A 17,697-nucleotide genomic window follows, 5' to 3' on the forward strand; every position below is an offset into this window, starting at 1 on the left:
CCTTCTGATGTTGCCCATGTAGGTCATCATTAACTGTCTTCATTTCCACCATTGACACGAGTTCTGTTTGGAACCATGATAAAGGTACCGATCCGAAGCTAATAGACACCACATTCGCGTCCACCTTCTTTTCTTTTGATTGTTTTGCAGTTATGATGTTGGCGTCTACCAAGGCCTGGATTCTGTTCTTGAGGACATAACAAGTCTTAGTAGGATGGTGGACCCTTCTGTGATACGCACAGTACTTCGGATCCGAGATCATTTTAGCTTCTTCTTGGTCCGTGATTGGTGGAAACTTGATTTTATTATTGTCCAGGAGGTACTTGAAGATAACCGGCACTTCATCCTCTTTAAAGGAGTATTCTTTTGAGAATCTCGGGTCTGAAGTCCTTTGCTGTCTTTGAGGTTGTTGCGCTTGATGCTGCCATTGAAATGATGACTGTTCTGGTGATTGTTATTGCGGTTGTCGCTGTGATGTTTGATTTGCATCCACTAAAATCAATGACACCTTCCCTCTACCACGAGGACTGAAATTCTTCTTTGAAGAATTCACCGTTGGTTGGCCTCTCTTAGCCTTCTTTCTTTTGAGGAAACGTTCGGTTTGTTATCCACGCACTTTCAATTCTTTTTAGGTTTTGGATGGTACCACTCCCATGGCTTCCAGCACATCCAAAGAAAGATTATTATGGCAAGTTTAGAGAATGAATTCCTCTATAACTAGATCTTGGCAGTTTATTGTTTTGTTTCGGAAGCGCTGGACGAAGTTGTCGACTGACTCTTTGTTCTTCTGCTTCTCGTCCAGAAGAGTTCCGATTGACACTTTATTGTCGTCATCGAAGAAGTTGCTGAGGAATAAGCTTTATATGTCATCCCAGCTATTGATGCTCCTTGGCTTGAGACGTCGATACCAATCAAAGATAGCCCCGCGAAGGGTACCCACAAATGACTGAGTTACCAAAGGTTCATTTTCAGAGATCATACCCAAGTGATATTTGAAGTAGATCAATTGTTGGGTTGGTGAGCCTCTCTCGTCAAATGACATGAAGTTAATTAGATTGAACTTCGTCGGATACGAAATTAACTCTTATTTCCTCGAATATAGACACAAAATACCAGTCTTCTTTACTTCTTGAACGGACATTAAGGTATTGACCTTACTGTCCAGCTCTTTTATCATCTTATTATCCTCACCTATATCTTTCTTCAAGTGATGTTGAGAAGAATCAATTAGACCACCCTCAACGTCATTATTGTTAGGAGGAGGGTCAGCAAAAATATGCTCATCCACCTCTATGTCGCTATCACCTGCATTGGCCTGAACAAGTGTGGTATTGCAATGACTGGACTCAGCCCATTGACTTGATTGAGGTTGTTGAGCATGCAATTCTCTCATCTGTTGCATAGTCAACTCCATCTCCATCTTTATTTCAGCTCTGATTTCTTCTTGTTACTTAGTCAGAACTTCTTAAAGCATTTAAGCCAACTGGTCAGGAGTGATTGTGAATAACTCCCTAGCTTGCCCTACGCTAGATATTGTGTCATCTGAAGTGACTGCAGAGCAAGTGTTCGATAGCTCATCATCCAAAGATAGTCCTTCATGCATCCTTCTGTAATCTCTGCGTCTAATGGCTCTTAGCTGAAGCTGAGACATTCTCTGAGAAATCCTTTGATCAACTCTTCCTCCAGGGGAAAAGTAGGGGTCAGAGTTAGTTGAATGTTGCTTTCCTTTATCTGTCATATTGATGGTGACTTATGTGAACTCATCATCTTGGACTGCTTATCTTCGCTTGCGGAAACGTCTTGGTTTGGGCTTTGACGCCTTGGTGGAAAGTCTCTAGAATACCGAGACTCTCTGTGGAGTAGTCTTGGAGCAGCTACATTCTAATAATACTGCTTTGATGAGCCTCTCGTAAGAACAATGAGAGCTTGTTTCTCAGACAATCCTCTTTTGAGATTTGTTCACACCCCCAGCCTGATAGTATAACTCGTCGGCATGATGACCGGAGCACCCTATCATCTATTGATGTGATTTCCTAAGTATAACATTATCTTTTGATGGACACGTCTTTTTTTGGAGATGTAAAGCCTTGATGACATTCTCAGGAGCCGCACGTTTAGAACCACCCCCTTACGAACGTGAAGTCTTAACGGGCTCCTGGGCTTCGATGCGTACCCCCAGGCGGGCGGTGATAGAAAATCTCCCAGAAGGGGAGGCCTCCTTGATACTTTTGTGCATGTTACACGAGCAGGTACATTGAGGTGTCTCGATTTGTTTGGAGGTGGCGGGACACCTTTGAGAAGAGATTAGCTTGAGGGGAAGACGTGTACGACCCCCAATTTGTAGAACTTCTTGGATTTTGTTCACCGGACCCAAGCGTTCTTTTACCGGAGCTTTGCCTCGATCTTCACGCAGATGACCAAGGCGATCCGTCATCGTGATTTTGAACTTTGAAAGGTTAGGATTGACCCAAGGCTTCATTGGTGGCATGGTGGAAGCAACCGTGGAAGATGGACCTAGAGCGAACGTCGACGGAGGTGAGGAAACGACCGAGGAGGTGGTTCCTTAGGCGAGACAACTCGGTGTGTCTCGGCTTTGGGTAAGACAACAAGAGGTGTCTTGGTTGACGAGACAGCAAGGGGTGTCTAGGCTACTGGAGGCAGCTCTTGTTGTCCCCGAACTCAATTTTCGTGCAAGTTCAGATTTTAGAGTCCAAACTTTACGGAATTTTGGTGGCTCTTCAGCCACCCCTTTCTTCTTCATTTCTTGGGCCTTTTGCACAAGAGCAGGAGCATGTGCGGCACGTGTGCAGTGCTTCTGGATGTGTTCCTTTTTTGTCGAACATGCTCTTTTGATGAGAACCCATTCTTTCGCTGATGGCTTGGAGGAAGTGACAGTAACTTGGTGTTGGAGTTGTTGGATTACTTGACGCTTCCTTAACTCAAAATCTGCATAGTAGCGAACCCCATCGACTTGTTCCAGACCTTGGAGATCTGACAAGCTAAGCGTTGATGTTGCCTCTGACGAGCTCTCTTCGTCAGAGTTAGCGAACTTTGATTCAACAACTCCTTAACTGGGGAGGAGTTATCGTGAACAGAGCTTTCGACCTTGTTAGTGGCCAGGGTAGCATTGTGAGGGGAAGTCTCAGCAACAGTTGGGTGAGAGTTGTTACCCAAAGCCTTCATCAGAGTTGAAGACCAAAAAACCTTCTTTAAAGATGAAATCTTCCTACACTTGTGGGGCGAGGAAGACCTTGATGAGGATGAGGAGAGATACTCCTCGAACTTAGCTTGGTCGAATTCGTACTCGACCGTTGAGTTAACCAGGATCTTAATCGGTTGCGACATGATAGCTTCAGCGCCGAGACTATTGACTCCCACTGTGGTCGCCAGCATATTTGTGTCGGGAAAAATTTTCATTGCAGCTTCCATTACAATCGTTTATCGTTACAATGGAAACAAAAGAGTGATCCTTACACTTGTAAAACTTCTATCTACTAAGAAAATAATAATTGGGATATTCTCTAGAAACACATGTAGAAACTATTTATTAGCCTATGCTTGCGCGGGATCTTTGTCTGTGCTGGGGATACTTTGATCCGTGGACCACCAATTCAATGATCCAAGTTGATCGTGAAGAAGGCTTAATGTTAATGTTTCAACTTAGAAACAAGAACAGAAGTAGATATCTTAGCAAAGTAAGATAAATACTCTTCTCGATATCAAATCAACATTTGAAATCAAGGAAATGCCGAAGGCCTTTGGGATCTCTTGAAAATATATCGTGACTCTCTCTCTCTCTCTCTCTCTCTCTCTCTCTCTCTCTCTCGCTCAAAATTCGCCAGAAGTCAAGTCTCTACTCTCCAAAATTCGTTAGTCTCTCTTCTCAGATATGCTAAAACCTCAGTCCCTCGTGCACAAGGGTGTTAAGGAGGTATTTATAGCCTTTAGAAACCGTAACTGAAGATAAGAAGTTAAAACAAACCCTAACTGACAACCCCTTTGGATGAGACAATGTTTGCTGTCTCGGCCAAAGGGAGTGGTTCCAGGCAGTTTGTAACCGACGCCCAATCTGTTAAATACCATGATTTTTGGAGATTATAGGCGGATTTTCAGTTTGTAACAGCCTCTCTGCATTTATGGATGTTCCCAAGCAGTTATGGAGCCACGTAGATTGCACGAAACTCGATAAAATCGTCGAAAAACACATTACGCCGTCTTACCATTTCTGAGACAGTCTTTCCTCTCTTGCGGGCCGAGACACCCTATACTGTCTCGATCGTGAGACAGTGTCGAGCCTCATTGTTTCGTCGTTTTGTGTGTTCCTTTGTTTCTTTTAGGCATCGGATGATCTTCCCTGACTTAGATGATAACATTCTTCGTCTTCTCTTCATCTCGAGCTGTGTTCTGAACCTGACGACTTTCACGACAACAGACGAGAGTTACCATTTGACGACTCTCATACTTCAAAAAGCCAAATGCAATGATTACAAAATGATAATCTTTGCAGAACTTGAAAAAAATTCAATTAATGATCTCTTCAAAGCAAAACGTGAGGGTCTACCCCCGTGTTCCAACTCCAAAACGCAAGGGTCAACCTCATGTTCCAACTCCAAAACACTAGGGTCACCCCTGCATTCCAACTCCAAAACGTGAGGCTTACCCCCGCGTTTCATAGGCTAAACGCGAGGGTCGCTCTAGAACGTGATTCTCGTGTTTGACCATTTCAATTACAAATTGAACGGTTCAAAACCATTTTCCACTTATTGGGGGCGATTAAGCCTCCATTATGAAGCAAATTAAGGGGTCAGTTACACCCCTTAAACCTATAAATAGATGGTTTTATAGCTAAAAAAAGGGCTGGAGTTTTGAGGGGTTAGAATTGGCTCTTGAATTCTATATTGAATTCTAAAGATCAAGAGATCAGCTCGTTTTGGTTTAAAGGGATTAATCTCCTTTGTCGAAATTAACTCTTTTTAAGATTTCCTAACTCGGCCAGAGTTTAACTTTTTTTTAAGTTCCTAACTTGGCCAGAGTTCAAAACTTGTTTAACAAGTTCTTCCTGACTTAAAGTCAGAAGCGAAGATCAACGTTCCATAAAGCGAAGTGTTCAGATCGTCAATAGGATACAAGACTCAAACTCACACTGCTACCAAGAAGAACCTAATATTACACAAAGGGAAGGATCTTTGTCGATTCTTTTCTCTTTTGTAAATCGAAAAACCGATAAGAAAATTATAATTTCTTTTTCTAAGCCAGTTAGGGAGATTAATACTAATTTATTTCTCAGTTTTCTTGCAATAACAATATGCATGAATATGAAGTGTCACATGTGCTCTTCAATGTGTGTGGTATGTCTATATATACTATAATCCTATATATATAATATAAAATATACTATATATATATACTATATATATAATATATATATATATATATATCTTATAATTATATATATATATATATTATATATATAACTATATATATATATATATATATATAATATATATATATAATACTATCTATATAGTATATATATATATATATATATATATAGAGAGAGAGAGAGAGGAGCAGAGAGAGAGAGAGAAAAACTTATGTCAACTTAAGTGGACGTCCCTAAGTTTCTTAGTGCATTGATGATCACATTGATTGAGCTACGATTATGGATGATAACCGCATCCGTGAACTTGAATTACTATTCTAAAATCCCCAACACAGCGAGACAAAATTTGGGTGAACTCCGTCGTGGTTTGACGCCTTCATCCACTCGTGATCAATTTTAACAGGTTTTAAAGATGATAGAACTTTTTACATGGCTCGACGAGGGTCAAAGCCACGACAGGTTCACCCTAAATTTGGTGTGTTGGGATTTAGCAATATATAGATCAAGTTGCAACAGATGGGATCATTCATAATGTAGGCTCAATGCAAGTGATCATCAAATGACTAAGAAACTTAGTGGACGTCCACTTAAGTGTGAGCATAAGTTTTTCTCTCTTCTCTCTCGCTCGTCTTCTCAATATATATATATATATATATATATATATATATATATATAGTTAATATTATAAATATTTATATATATATATATATATATATATATATATATATATAGGGAGAGGTTATAATAAAAACCTTCTTAGCCTAAAAACTAAAAACCTATGTGGGTCATTGGATCTATCTTATCCAATGGTTGAGATTAGAGCTTATACTGCAGTGAATCCAGATTCAGTTATGGCAATAAATGCCATTATTAAAGAGTATAATAAATTTGTCTGCCATTAAAGAGTGCAATAAATGTCATTATTCTTTAAAAAACAAACACCTCACATAGCTGAGTCTGGATTCACTGCAATAAATGTCATTATTCTTCAAAAAACAAACACTCTAGTGAATCCAGTTTCACCTCACATAACTGAATCTGGATTCACTGCAGTGAATTGAGATTCACTATAGTGAATCTAGATTCACTCATATATAGGGTGAGGATTTCCAGTTGAAAAAACAAAGACACGTATGAGTGAATCTCGATTCACTGCAGTGAATCCAGATTCAGTTATGTGAGGTGTTTGTTTTTTAAAGAATAATGACATTTATTGCAGTGAATCCAGATTCAGTTATGTGAGGTGTTTGTTTTTTTAAGAATAATGGCATTTATTGCACTCTTTAATGGCAGATAAATTTATTGTACTCTTTAATAATGATATTTATTATCATAACTGAATCTGGATTCACTGCAGTATAAGCTCTAATCTCAACCATTGGATGAGATAGGCACACAATGATCAAATGTTAATTTCATGATACATTGTTTATATGAGACACTTCGCGTACTAATTTGCACCTATATTTCATACCTATCTTGTATATTATTGTGGAATAATTGTGGAGGAGTCTTGTATTTAGTTCATGGTTTCAGGTTATATAATGTGTTTTTGAGCATCTTTGACTTGACTAATGCACAAACTTATCTTATTATGTACTTAAGTGCATTTATGTCAAAAATATGAACAAAAATGAGAGTGTACTTATTAAAAGATGATCGAAGATCCATACTCTTATAAAATCTATGAAAATCAAGTGTATTTATTAAAAGATAGTCAAATATGAGAGCTTCTTGTTTGTGCATATCTCAGTAGGTAGCCATCATGTACTAAATATCAATTATCCTCTGTCAAATAATGTTGTCATCTCTTATAAAACCTATATGGCTAAGGTGATAGGGCCACAATTTGGTCCTTAGTTTATAATGTTGAGATAACTCGGGTCTTAATTTTAGCTTATTTATCACATATTTATACCTAAATATGTCTTATGAACTAGCATAAAATTCTTCACCATCTATTTCATGCACTTTATAATGATATTTAACCTTTTCGTATGTGCATATTGACTGGTCTTTCTCGTGTTCATGTGTTACATGGTTATTTTTATCTCTTATGTTATTTTCTATCAAATTTTTCTCTATGAACATGTGCTCTCCTGTACACCTTTTGAATGATTTTTATCTGTTTTATCACGTATCATGAATATCCATTGGTGTGTTTTCCACTTTTTTACTAACAAAAGGAGGAGAATTTGGTAAAAACTGGTGATAAAGTGTTTGAATAAATGGAGTCTTCTTAGATGCTTGAGTTCATTTGAAAAACTAGATGCATTATTATTTTAGGGGGAGCTTTACAATACCTATTGCATTATTACACTTTTCATGAATGCATGCAGATAGGAGGAGTATTACGTATCATATTTGTAGATTATCTAAAAATTACTGCAGATAGCTGATTCTCATCAGTATGAAGATGGAGAAGAAAGATGGTGGGCTCCAGAATCTTTATTTCTTTGAGAACCAAATATAATGATTACAACCTGACGATCCTTGCAGAAATTGAGAAAAAAGATTACAATTGACGATCTCTTCAAGGCCAAACACGAAGGTCCACCTTCGCGTTTCTAATTCCAAATGCGAAGGTCATTCTCACGTTTCAGCAACAAAATGCGGAGGTCATTTCCACGTTTCAATAACAAAACGCGGAGCTCATCACCACGTTTCAAGCTCAAAACACGGAGCTCATCACCGCGTTCTAAGTTCAAAACGCGGAGCTCACCTCCGCGTGTCATATGCTAGACGCGGAGCTCATTTCAGAACGCGAACCTCGCGTTTGACCATTTCAAACATATTTTAAACGGTTCCAAAACTGTTTTCCATGAAATGGGGACATTAAACCCCCCTGTTATGGCGTAATTTTAAGGGGTTGGCTACACCCCATTAAGGAGTAATTTAAGGGGGTCGGTTACACCCTATTAAGGAGCAATTTAAGGGGTTAGTTACACCGTATTAAGGAGAAATTTATGGGATTAGTTACACCCCTTAAACCCTTATAAATAGCTGGTTTCACAACTGGAAAAAGGGTCAACAACCTTGAGGAACCATTGGAGCATTTTGTGAAAGCTTTGGAGCTTTTTGGCCTTGGCTTTTAAACCATTCTCGGTTGAAGAACTGAAGATCAGGTTTTTCTCTAATTCCAATTAAAAGGGATTAATTTCTTTTCTAAAATTAACTCTTTTATAGAGTTCTCAAACTCGTCCAGAGTTCTTAAACTCCTTAGAGTTCAAAACTTGCATCGCAAGTTCTTCCCGACGTCAAGTCAAGAGGAATAGACAACGTTTCACAAAGCGAGGTGCTCGGATCATCAATGAGATACAAGATTCAAACTCCCATCGCCACCAAGAAGAACTCAGTTTTGAACAAAGGGAAAGATCTTTGTCGGTTCTTTCTCTCTTTTGTAAATCGAGAAACCGATAACAGAAATTGTAGTTTCTTTTTCTAAGTCAGTTAGAGAGAGATTACTGTGAGAGATTGTATACATTTTTTTCTAAGTCAGTTTAGGGAGATTAATACAAATTTTATTCTCAATTTTCTTATAATTTTTCCGACAAACAATATTCCTATTGCATAAAAGTGTATTTGTGCTTAATTTGCTATCTATATATCTCAAACATATATATATTATGGTATTTCAAATTTCAAATTTGTTTTTATGAAAAGAGGGAGATTGTTAGAACATTATCTATTTAATATCACTTGTTTGAGTAATAACAAATATTCATTTGATACTAATATTAGTTTGAGATGATTTAGTATAAGTATAGTTTATGAACGAGGCAAAACAACGCAAAAATCACCTCAAAAGCTTATTTCAGCACTTTGATCATCAATTGTGGCCTTTGACCATTGATGGTGCTTGGAGACCATCAATGGTTCTAAAGGTTCATCGATGATGCACATGCCCAGAGACATTCAAATCTTCGATGGTGCCCTTCAACCATCGATGGTCGCTAAACACCATCGATGGTCGAGAGCTACCATCAATGGTAAGTGCAGCATATTACTTTTTTGATAATTTAATCTCCATTGTTTATTGCTCATATGATTTTCATCCTCTCCTAAATTTTTGACAACTCTTCCCTGACCTAATTGAGAGAGAAAAAGATAAAGAAATAGAGAGAACTTCTATTGTTTTTTTGGAGATCAAGAAGTGCTTTTCGATCCATTGGAGTCTTATCAAACTCTTATTCACCGCAAACAACATCATCTGATTGTTGCACAGCAAGATGTGTTGCCCTTGGTTTTATTTTCATCGCTGTTCTTCATCAAGCTTTGCTTAAATCCTTCGAAGGACGGTTTATTTTATCGAAAGGGCTACAAGATTATTTTGATTCTGAATTTAATTGATATTTGTTTTCGTACTTCATTGAACTTCTGTCTCGGTACATCCAAGCCAGTTTAATTGAGGATTAGGACTAGCTAAGGTTAGGAGTTACTCATTGTTACAGTTAGGTTAGACGACTGGTTTCGGGTATGAACTAGGGTGTAGTCTTGTAAGGCTATTAAATTAAGTTTTGTGATTCACGTGAATTATTTCATAGTGAGAAAGATTTTTTGCAAGAAGAAAGAGTGGACATAAGATTATTTATATGAACCACAATAAAATCTTGTGTGTTCCTTGTTTGATTGCTTTTGTGATATTTGTGTTGCGTAGTATCAATTATTGCTTTTATTTGCTATATACCGCTGCATTTTCTATATTTAGGTAAAAATGTCAGGTAATCCTATTCACCCCCACCCCCTGTAGGTCCGAACAGCCTATGCTTTTTTTATTAAAGTAAACTAGTATTCATCCCGTGCTAAGCACGGTCTCCTTACAAATTATTTTTGTGCGATTTATTGCTCATCTAATTTTTTTGTTGTCACGATAATAGTGTACGAAATATTCGCGTGCCCCAAATCAAGCCTAAAGAACCCTAGAATTCTTTATACAGACAACATATAAGTTCCCAAATCAAACCCAAACAGTTGAATTACCGAAAAAACAACAAAAAATGAATAAAAACTTATGCAGACAACATATAAGTTCCTTCATATAACCCAAACACTTGGTTTAAGTCTTAAGACAACATATAAGTTCCTTCATATAACCCAAACACTTGGTAACCCAAACACTTGGTTTAAGTCTTAACTGAAACTGCAGGGTTCATTACGTCCAAGTACTGTTTAACAACAATTCAAAGATGACAGACATAGAATCATCCAAGTTAAAGAAATTGCCTTGGCAAAGTTCACCATGCCAGCCATTTCCAGGAAAAGATGTGGACACAAAGGCGAAAACAATTTCCCAACATGCCCAATATTCTCCAGATTTTTGGATTTGAATCCAATGTTGCGTCCATTTTGCTACAAAAGAGTATTAACATCAAGATAGATCCGCTTCTCCAAGATAAATCAAATGACCATATCCTTTACTCTTTCAGCTTCAAAAAAGGAAAAGAATTCAAAATTAATATTGCCATTAGAGGATTAGAGGATTAGAGGATCTGAATAAATCAGAATAAATAATGTCGGGTTTGCTGTTCATTTCGTGGTTACTGACACAGTTTAAGGATTTTAGAATGTGCTTATACACAATTGGTCAATTCCTAATTCCCCACAGATTAAATAAACACTGAATAAAAAAATAAAATTAAAGAAAAGGAGGCATACTTAATCTTCAGGCAGAAAAAACACAAGAAAAAACTTCAGGATGAGAAAACACAAGACAAATCTTCAGGTAGAGAAAATGCAAGACAAATCTTCAGGTAGAGAAAACGCAAGACATATCTTCAGGCGGAGAAAACGAAAAAAAAATCTTAATGCGGAAGAGGATTGATGAAGAATGTAAAAAGGATTGATTCTAACATGATGAAGAAATTTCTTGAACTATCTTTAGGCAGCAAAGGATTGATGAAGAGTGTAAACATGATTTATTCTTCAATAGCCATTAGATAAACCTCGTTTATCTAATAAGTTCCAATAGCCATTAGATAAAACTCATTCACAAATGAAAACCCTGCATAACTCCAAATAAGTTCACTTCACTATATCCTTATTCATTCTTCAATGTCATAGTAGTGCATAATTGCAGCGCCAAAAGCACAGCCAGCATCAGAGCTTGAGCATGGATCCTGAAACCCAATAAATTCACAAAAATTAGAAGCTCAGCTGAAATTAGTTCTACATTAAAATAAATCACTCTCAAGCAACCAAGGACTTTGCATGAATCAAGCAAATGTTGGATTTCATAGCGCTTCTCTTGGTGTTGTAAGCTAAAGAAGCTCCCACTGCATAAGCCCACATTGTTGTATATGATTGTATCTGCGCTGTTTGATGCTCTCATTTAACATTACAACTGTGATATATGATGTTATTTCTGCTCCTGTAAGTTTTTCAATAAAAGAACAAATGTTTTACATATACATATAAAAAAGATCAAATCTATTGCAATTACATAATTACAAAAGTATCGAAATAAAGTTTCAAGATACATCTAGTTCCAGATTATTTTTGTGCGCAATCTTTGAGAATATTTGATGTCTTATATGAGCATTGAGAATATTTGATGTCTTATATGAAATCAATGGTAAATGCATTATTTTTTGTTCATTTCTATAAGCTAGACTAAGGTCAACAAAATACACAAATAGAGAACATTTATACAGTTAATATGAAATCATTTCAACTCCAAAATGTAAACGCCAGTAATAGTTTGCAAAGTTGAGAGTGGAAAAATAAGAACCTGCAAAAATGGCAAAAAATCCCAAAACAGGATCATGATACTTCCCCTTTCTTTACTTCTACATCTCTCTAAATTAGAAAATTGTCCGTCTCTTCTTCACGCCTAATGAACATTCACTTCTTTCAAGATATAAATATAAACAGCAAAAGTTGCCAAAATTATAAATCTTACAGCATATTTTTAAGTTCTACAAAATTAAACTGATGCTCTACTTAAAGAAAACCTTCGGGAGATGAGGCATAAAAATCTGCAGGCTTTCCCTTCAAATGATCTGACTTCCGACATGAAGTTCCTAGATCCATCTTCGCTTTATTGGTCTTCTTATAAGTTTTAGCATAGGAATAAGAAGAAATATTAGTCTCTTATGATAAACTTCATTTGGAAAAATAAAATTGAGAAAGGTAAAAATACCATGTTCGCAGAGATTCGAGCATTTTGGATGCTTTCCTAATCAGAAATTGCATAATCAGAAATATCGCACCAAAAGGGAGGATTCAATAACAGAGGGAGGATCATTGACGTCTGCCGGCGGCGGCGGTAAGAAGAAATATTAGTCTCTTATGATAAACTTCATTTGGAAAAATAAAATTGAGAAAGGTAAAAATACCATGTTCGCAGAGATTCGAGCATTTTGGATGCTTTCCTAATCAGAAATTGCATAATCAGAAATATCGCACCAAAAGGGAGGATTCAATAACGGAGGGAGGATCATTGATGTCTGCCGGCGGCGGCGGGGAGAAGAAGTATTAGTCTCTTATGAAAAAGTTCATTTGGAAAAATAAATTTGAAGGTAAAATTACCCTGTTCGCAGAGATTCGTGCATTTCAGATGCTTTCATCATCAGAAATTGCAGAATCAGAAATATCGCACCAAAAGGGAGGATTAAAATCGGATGGAGGATCAGTGAGCAAAAGCAAAAGAAAACACAGATAATCAAGAAAGTTGAAATGCGGAAGTTGAATTTGATACTAACCTGAATAAGATTTATCTTGAACTATAATGTTGTTGAGGAAATTGATGAAGAAGCAAGTGTTTGAACTCCGTACTGACTTGTAAATATTTCTTCAACTTGTATAAACTGAATAGGAAAGCAGTGTATAAAATGCAAATTTGTGGAAGCAGATCAACTGAAATCTTCTTGTGGAGAAGTTGAGTGATGTGGCCAAGAAGAGTGGCAAAGTGTATCATCGTGTCTGATGATGACCAACATAGCTAACTTGATTGTGGAAGTTTTGAGCATGGTAGATGGTTGTGGGGAATTGCTCAGCACAATAGATCAAATTTTGAATGTTGCAATTTTGAAAGAACCCAGTTCCACTCTTTCTTATAGTTATTCACTAATCACCATACATCTCAAAAATCTCTGATTGTAACTGCAAGCAGGATGAAGAAAATTCAAATAAAACAACAAAATAAAATAAAACACATAGAATCAAGAAGGATGAAGAAAATACCAGCAATAGCCAAAGAAAACACAGAGAATCAAGAAAGTTGAAATGCGGAAGCTGAAATTGATACTAACCTGAATAAGAATTTTATTGAATTATATTGCGGTTTAGGAAATTGATGAAGAAGCAAGTGTTTGAACTCCGTAATGACTTGTTGTAAAATTTTCTTCAACTATCTTTAGGCTTAATAGGAAAGCAGTTTATACACTGGGACATTGTGCAAGCAGATTAACTGAAATATTTTTGTGGAGAATTTGAGCGATGTGGCCAAGAAGAGTCGCAAAGTGTAGCAACGTGTCTGATGATGACCAACATGGCCAACTTGATTGTGGAAGTTTCGAGCACAGTAGATGGTTGTGGGGAATTGCTCAGATCAATAGACAGTCTGTGCATGTGTCTTGAACTATGTACCTGCATCCACACTATGCTGCAACTACAATTTAAATGTGAGGAAGTTGAGACAATAATAAAACGTGTCTTCTGATGAGCAACCTGTCCAATTCCTTTAGTAAAACTGTTACATCCGTTGATGCATGGCTAACCTGAATTTTGACTATCTTACCTATTCCATATGCATATAAAATTGATCAAATCTATTACATTACATTTAACAAAAGTATACATATTAAGTATCAAGATACATCTTATAGTTTTGCGTAATTAAAACTACATAATATGATTAAACATAAGCAACATAAATATGCACACTAAACTTAGGTTGAAAACTCTTCAGAAGTTGTTGTGAAGTCTTCCACCTGTTAGTTCTCTTTTCCACCGCTTCGATTGGTTCTCCTTTTCTTATTTCCTACATTATGAATATTGAACTTGAATTATTAAATTAGATTTGAACATATTAGTAACTTTTGTTAAATAATTCTCATAATTTCAAATAGGAAGTCATATATTTTACCTTCTTGCATTGGCAATTTGAGTTGCTCAATATTACCAGACTTTTCTTCCACTTCAATGCTGTTATTTACAACCAAATTGTTGTTTACTGCCTTCTCAATCTTTGGTTTTATCATTACGTTAGTAGTATTTTTCAAAACAGATTTTGAAATAGGAGTAGTCAATGGAGTTGTTGGTGGTCCTTCTTCAGTAAGGCTAATAACGTCAGAATTTTGCTGGGCGAACACATCCTAATTAGAAATAATATTTAAACAATTAGAATTAATATGATAAATGAATTGTCTAACATTCTATGATTTAAGAATTTAAACCTGTGGTGTATTTTCGATGTAGCTTTCTTTATTTCTGTCGTGTAAGTCCTCTATCAGTTTCATAACTGTGAATCCTTCATTACCCTCAATGTAATTGTATTTAGTAAGCTTAATCTGAACTTTAATTTTCTTACCCACAATCCCCTTAATCAATGGTGGGAAAACTTCCTTTCCTTTAATCTGTTGATGTGAACATCAGTAGGCCATGAAATGAAACAATACAAACAGAAACTCATAGACTTCAAACAAAATTAGATGATAAAAATAATATAGAGGTTTATGTAATTACCTTCACCAAATTCTTAGCCATTTCATCAGCAGAAACCTTAAACAATTTCTCAGCTTCTCTGTTGAATAATGTTATTGTGGAAACGGCTGAATAATCTTCGACCTCTAGTGTTATCTTATAACTGCAAATAATACAAATACTCATTACATTTCATGATTATTTAACTATTACATAACTTTATATGCGAGTCAATATGATATCAAAATATTACCAGTTTTGTGCCATGACTTGTTTGTTACATTTCTCACACCAGAATGAATTACCAGCTATTAAAGATTTTTTTGAACAATCAGGGCAACCACTGTATCTCCATTTCATATGCTCAATAATACCAATGATAATAACTTCGCAAATGAAATAATATTCCTGTAATGATGGGAAAATAATCTCAGAAAAGTAATGTAAATCAGTGATGATACATACACATAGAAAGTATCTTATTATATAATGCAAATTTACATTCGAAGTCCTAGGGTCATTGAAGAAAAGTAAATCATTCAATGTGCCATTTGTTGCTTTTATAAGTTGTGGTTGATCTGCTGAGTAGTTGACTGGGGTAGGAATTATTTGCAACAATTCTTCACTGTCATTGAGATATCTAGATGATGATAAATTCACTTTAGAAATCCATATGAGCAATAATATATTAACGACAATTATTCATACCTACAATAATAATGCAATTGTACAACATTACATTTTATGTTTATAGTATAATCTCTTAACTACACCACATACCTCTGAGATAAATCCTTCACCTTTGGATCATCAATGTTGATATATACTCTCGACGCGCTGCTAGAAGAAACTGTATTATTTCCTGCTAAATACACGAAAAGAATTAATGTTATACGATAACCAACTACAGAGATGCATAATCAGAGCTACAAACATTAACCAAGCTTCAAAATATCCTCTGTCTACTAAGCTTTAAGTCAATCAACCAGTCAAGCCCTTGTTCTAGAATTTTTTGTAGAGGCTTTCATTATCCACAGCATTCGATCATCTTATGGTTGGTCATTCATTCTTGAATATTGACTCAAGATAGACTACACAAAATGAGAATGTTGGGCACGAATACTTGTGTCGTATGCTCAAATAACATAGAGGAAACCTATCGGAATTGTAGAATATCGAATGTCAATATTCTGTCTAATCATGGTATAAAGTTATTGGAATCATATCATCAATTTTTTTTGCAACAACTTAAAGGGGAAGAGTTATATGAAAAAATCGAAGAGAATGTAATTGTCTGTTATGGTCTATTTGATATGGCAAGAAAGGAACTTGAGAAATTTTCAGTTCAAAAATAGGGGCATGATAATTTGTTTGCTGTGAAGATATCAATTTTCTCCAAGATTTATAATGATGATATCCCTGACCATATGAAGGAGAAGCTGTAAAATATGTAATATGATATGTTTTTGATCTGTTGTTTCCAAACGATGTGTTTGGATATTTAGTTTCCATGTTTCATTCGTGGACAGTTGATGTACTCAATTTTCAAATTTTAGTGATGAATAAAATATCTTTTCATTGAACAACAAAAAAAATTTAACCAAGCTAATATCAATTTGAATTTGACTGGATAGCAATGGTTCGTGCTCATTACCTCGAAAATTTGTTACAAATATTCCAGTGATTATCATAACCATATTATTTGGGTCATACTGTTGAGTTTGATCTTCTAAATCCAATGCAATTTTGTTCCATAATGTCACTGTACATTCCTCGCCCCTTGAAGAAAAGTAAAAAATCAGCCATGATATAAAATAAAATTAGAATCCATTATAATTTTAAATGTATAAAACGCTTACAAATCGTTAATTATTTTTAGCGATCTTCTGGTTTATCTTTTCCCTCCAGTAGTAGAATCTTCCAATGGGTATATATCCTTCACAATTCCTACAACATCTATGAAATATGTCTATTATTAATACATGTAATATCAAGTTTATCAAACTTATCAAATAAAAACATAATTATTAAAATTTTGAACGACCTTACCATAAAGATATGTACGTCTTCCTAGAAATTGTCCAAGTTCATTATAATCTTTAAATTGGAATTTTTGTCTCGGGATTACCTCATCATCATCTTGTAGAACCTTAATTTCAGTCTGTCTAAAGAAGCATATAAAGTAATTGTTTTGAGTTGCTCGATAATCACCATACGCAGTTATCACTTTGAACTTAGAAAGAATATGAATCCTCCCTTCTTCTATCATTGGTCTGAACCTAGATATCTCAGTTGCTTTTATGTTTCCTTGAACATCATTATCCTGATAATAATAAATAAAGCAGATTGGTAATTATAAATCTAGAATTATAAATATAAAATATATAATCACATGTTATATGTATCTGACTTCAATTATAGAAGTCAAATAAAGTAAAGAATATGCAACTTACATTTTCATCTATCAATATTAGTTGTAATCCATATACTTGTTTAGATATTGGATTGATGTTCTCCCACAACCTGGTAACCCTCGCCTTGATTACTTGATCTTTAGTAGTAAGGTCCAAATCTTTTATAGAGGTATAGCTATTTATTGACATTGTCAATGATGATCAACTGCAAGATGAAAAGTTAAAAAAATGTAAGTAAAAAGACAGAAGCTATAATAC

At 35.7% G+C, this 17,697-nt stretch overlaps 2 protein-coding genes across 2 annotated transcripts in view; both read right to left on the reverse strand.

Annotated features, from left to right (window-relative positions):
* On the reverse strand, positions 14,209–16,756 carry LOC109850969. Its single transcript, XM_020421061.1, has 7 exons — positions 16,680–16,756; positions 15,806–15,887; positions 15,279–15,433; positions 15,068–15,188; positions 14,779–14,958; positions 14,469–14,697; positions 14,209–14,363 (listed from the first exon to the last, which is right to left on the reverse strand). The coding sequence occupies exons 3-7, from the start codon at positions 15,383–15,385 to the stop codon at positions 14,317–14,319; spliced, it is 684 nt and encodes a 227-aa protein (XP_020276650.1). The 5' UTR covers positions 15,386–15,433; positions 15,806–15,887; positions 16,680–16,756; the 3' UTR covers positions 14,209–14,316.
* Positions 15,724–17,697, reverse strand: part of LOC109847832 — a 7,431-nt gene continuing 5,457 nt past the window's right edge. Inside the window, exons 5-9 of the mRNA XM_020417069.1 lie at positions 17,479–17,614; positions 17,242–17,348; positions 16,680–16,804; positions 15,806–15,887; positions 15,724–15,733 (exon numbers count right to left, since the gene is read on the reverse strand). Coding sequence (XP_020272658.1) covers positions 15,724–15,733; positions 15,806–15,887; positions 16,680–16,804; positions 17,242–17,348; positions 17,479–17,614 — 460 coding nt within the window. The remainder of the gene's footprint in view (positions 15,734–15,805; positions 15,888–16,679; positions 16,805–17,241; positions 17,349–17,478; positions 17,615–17,697) is intronic.

Source organism: Asparagus officinalis, chromosome 7 (genome assembly GCF_001876935.1).
Source record: "Asparagus officinalis chromosome 7, Aspof.V1, whole genome shotgun sequence".
Classification (NCBI taxonomy): domain Eukaryota; kingdom Viridiplantae; phylum Streptophyta; class Magnoliopsida; order Asparagales; family Asparagaceae; genus Asparagus; species Asparagus officinalis.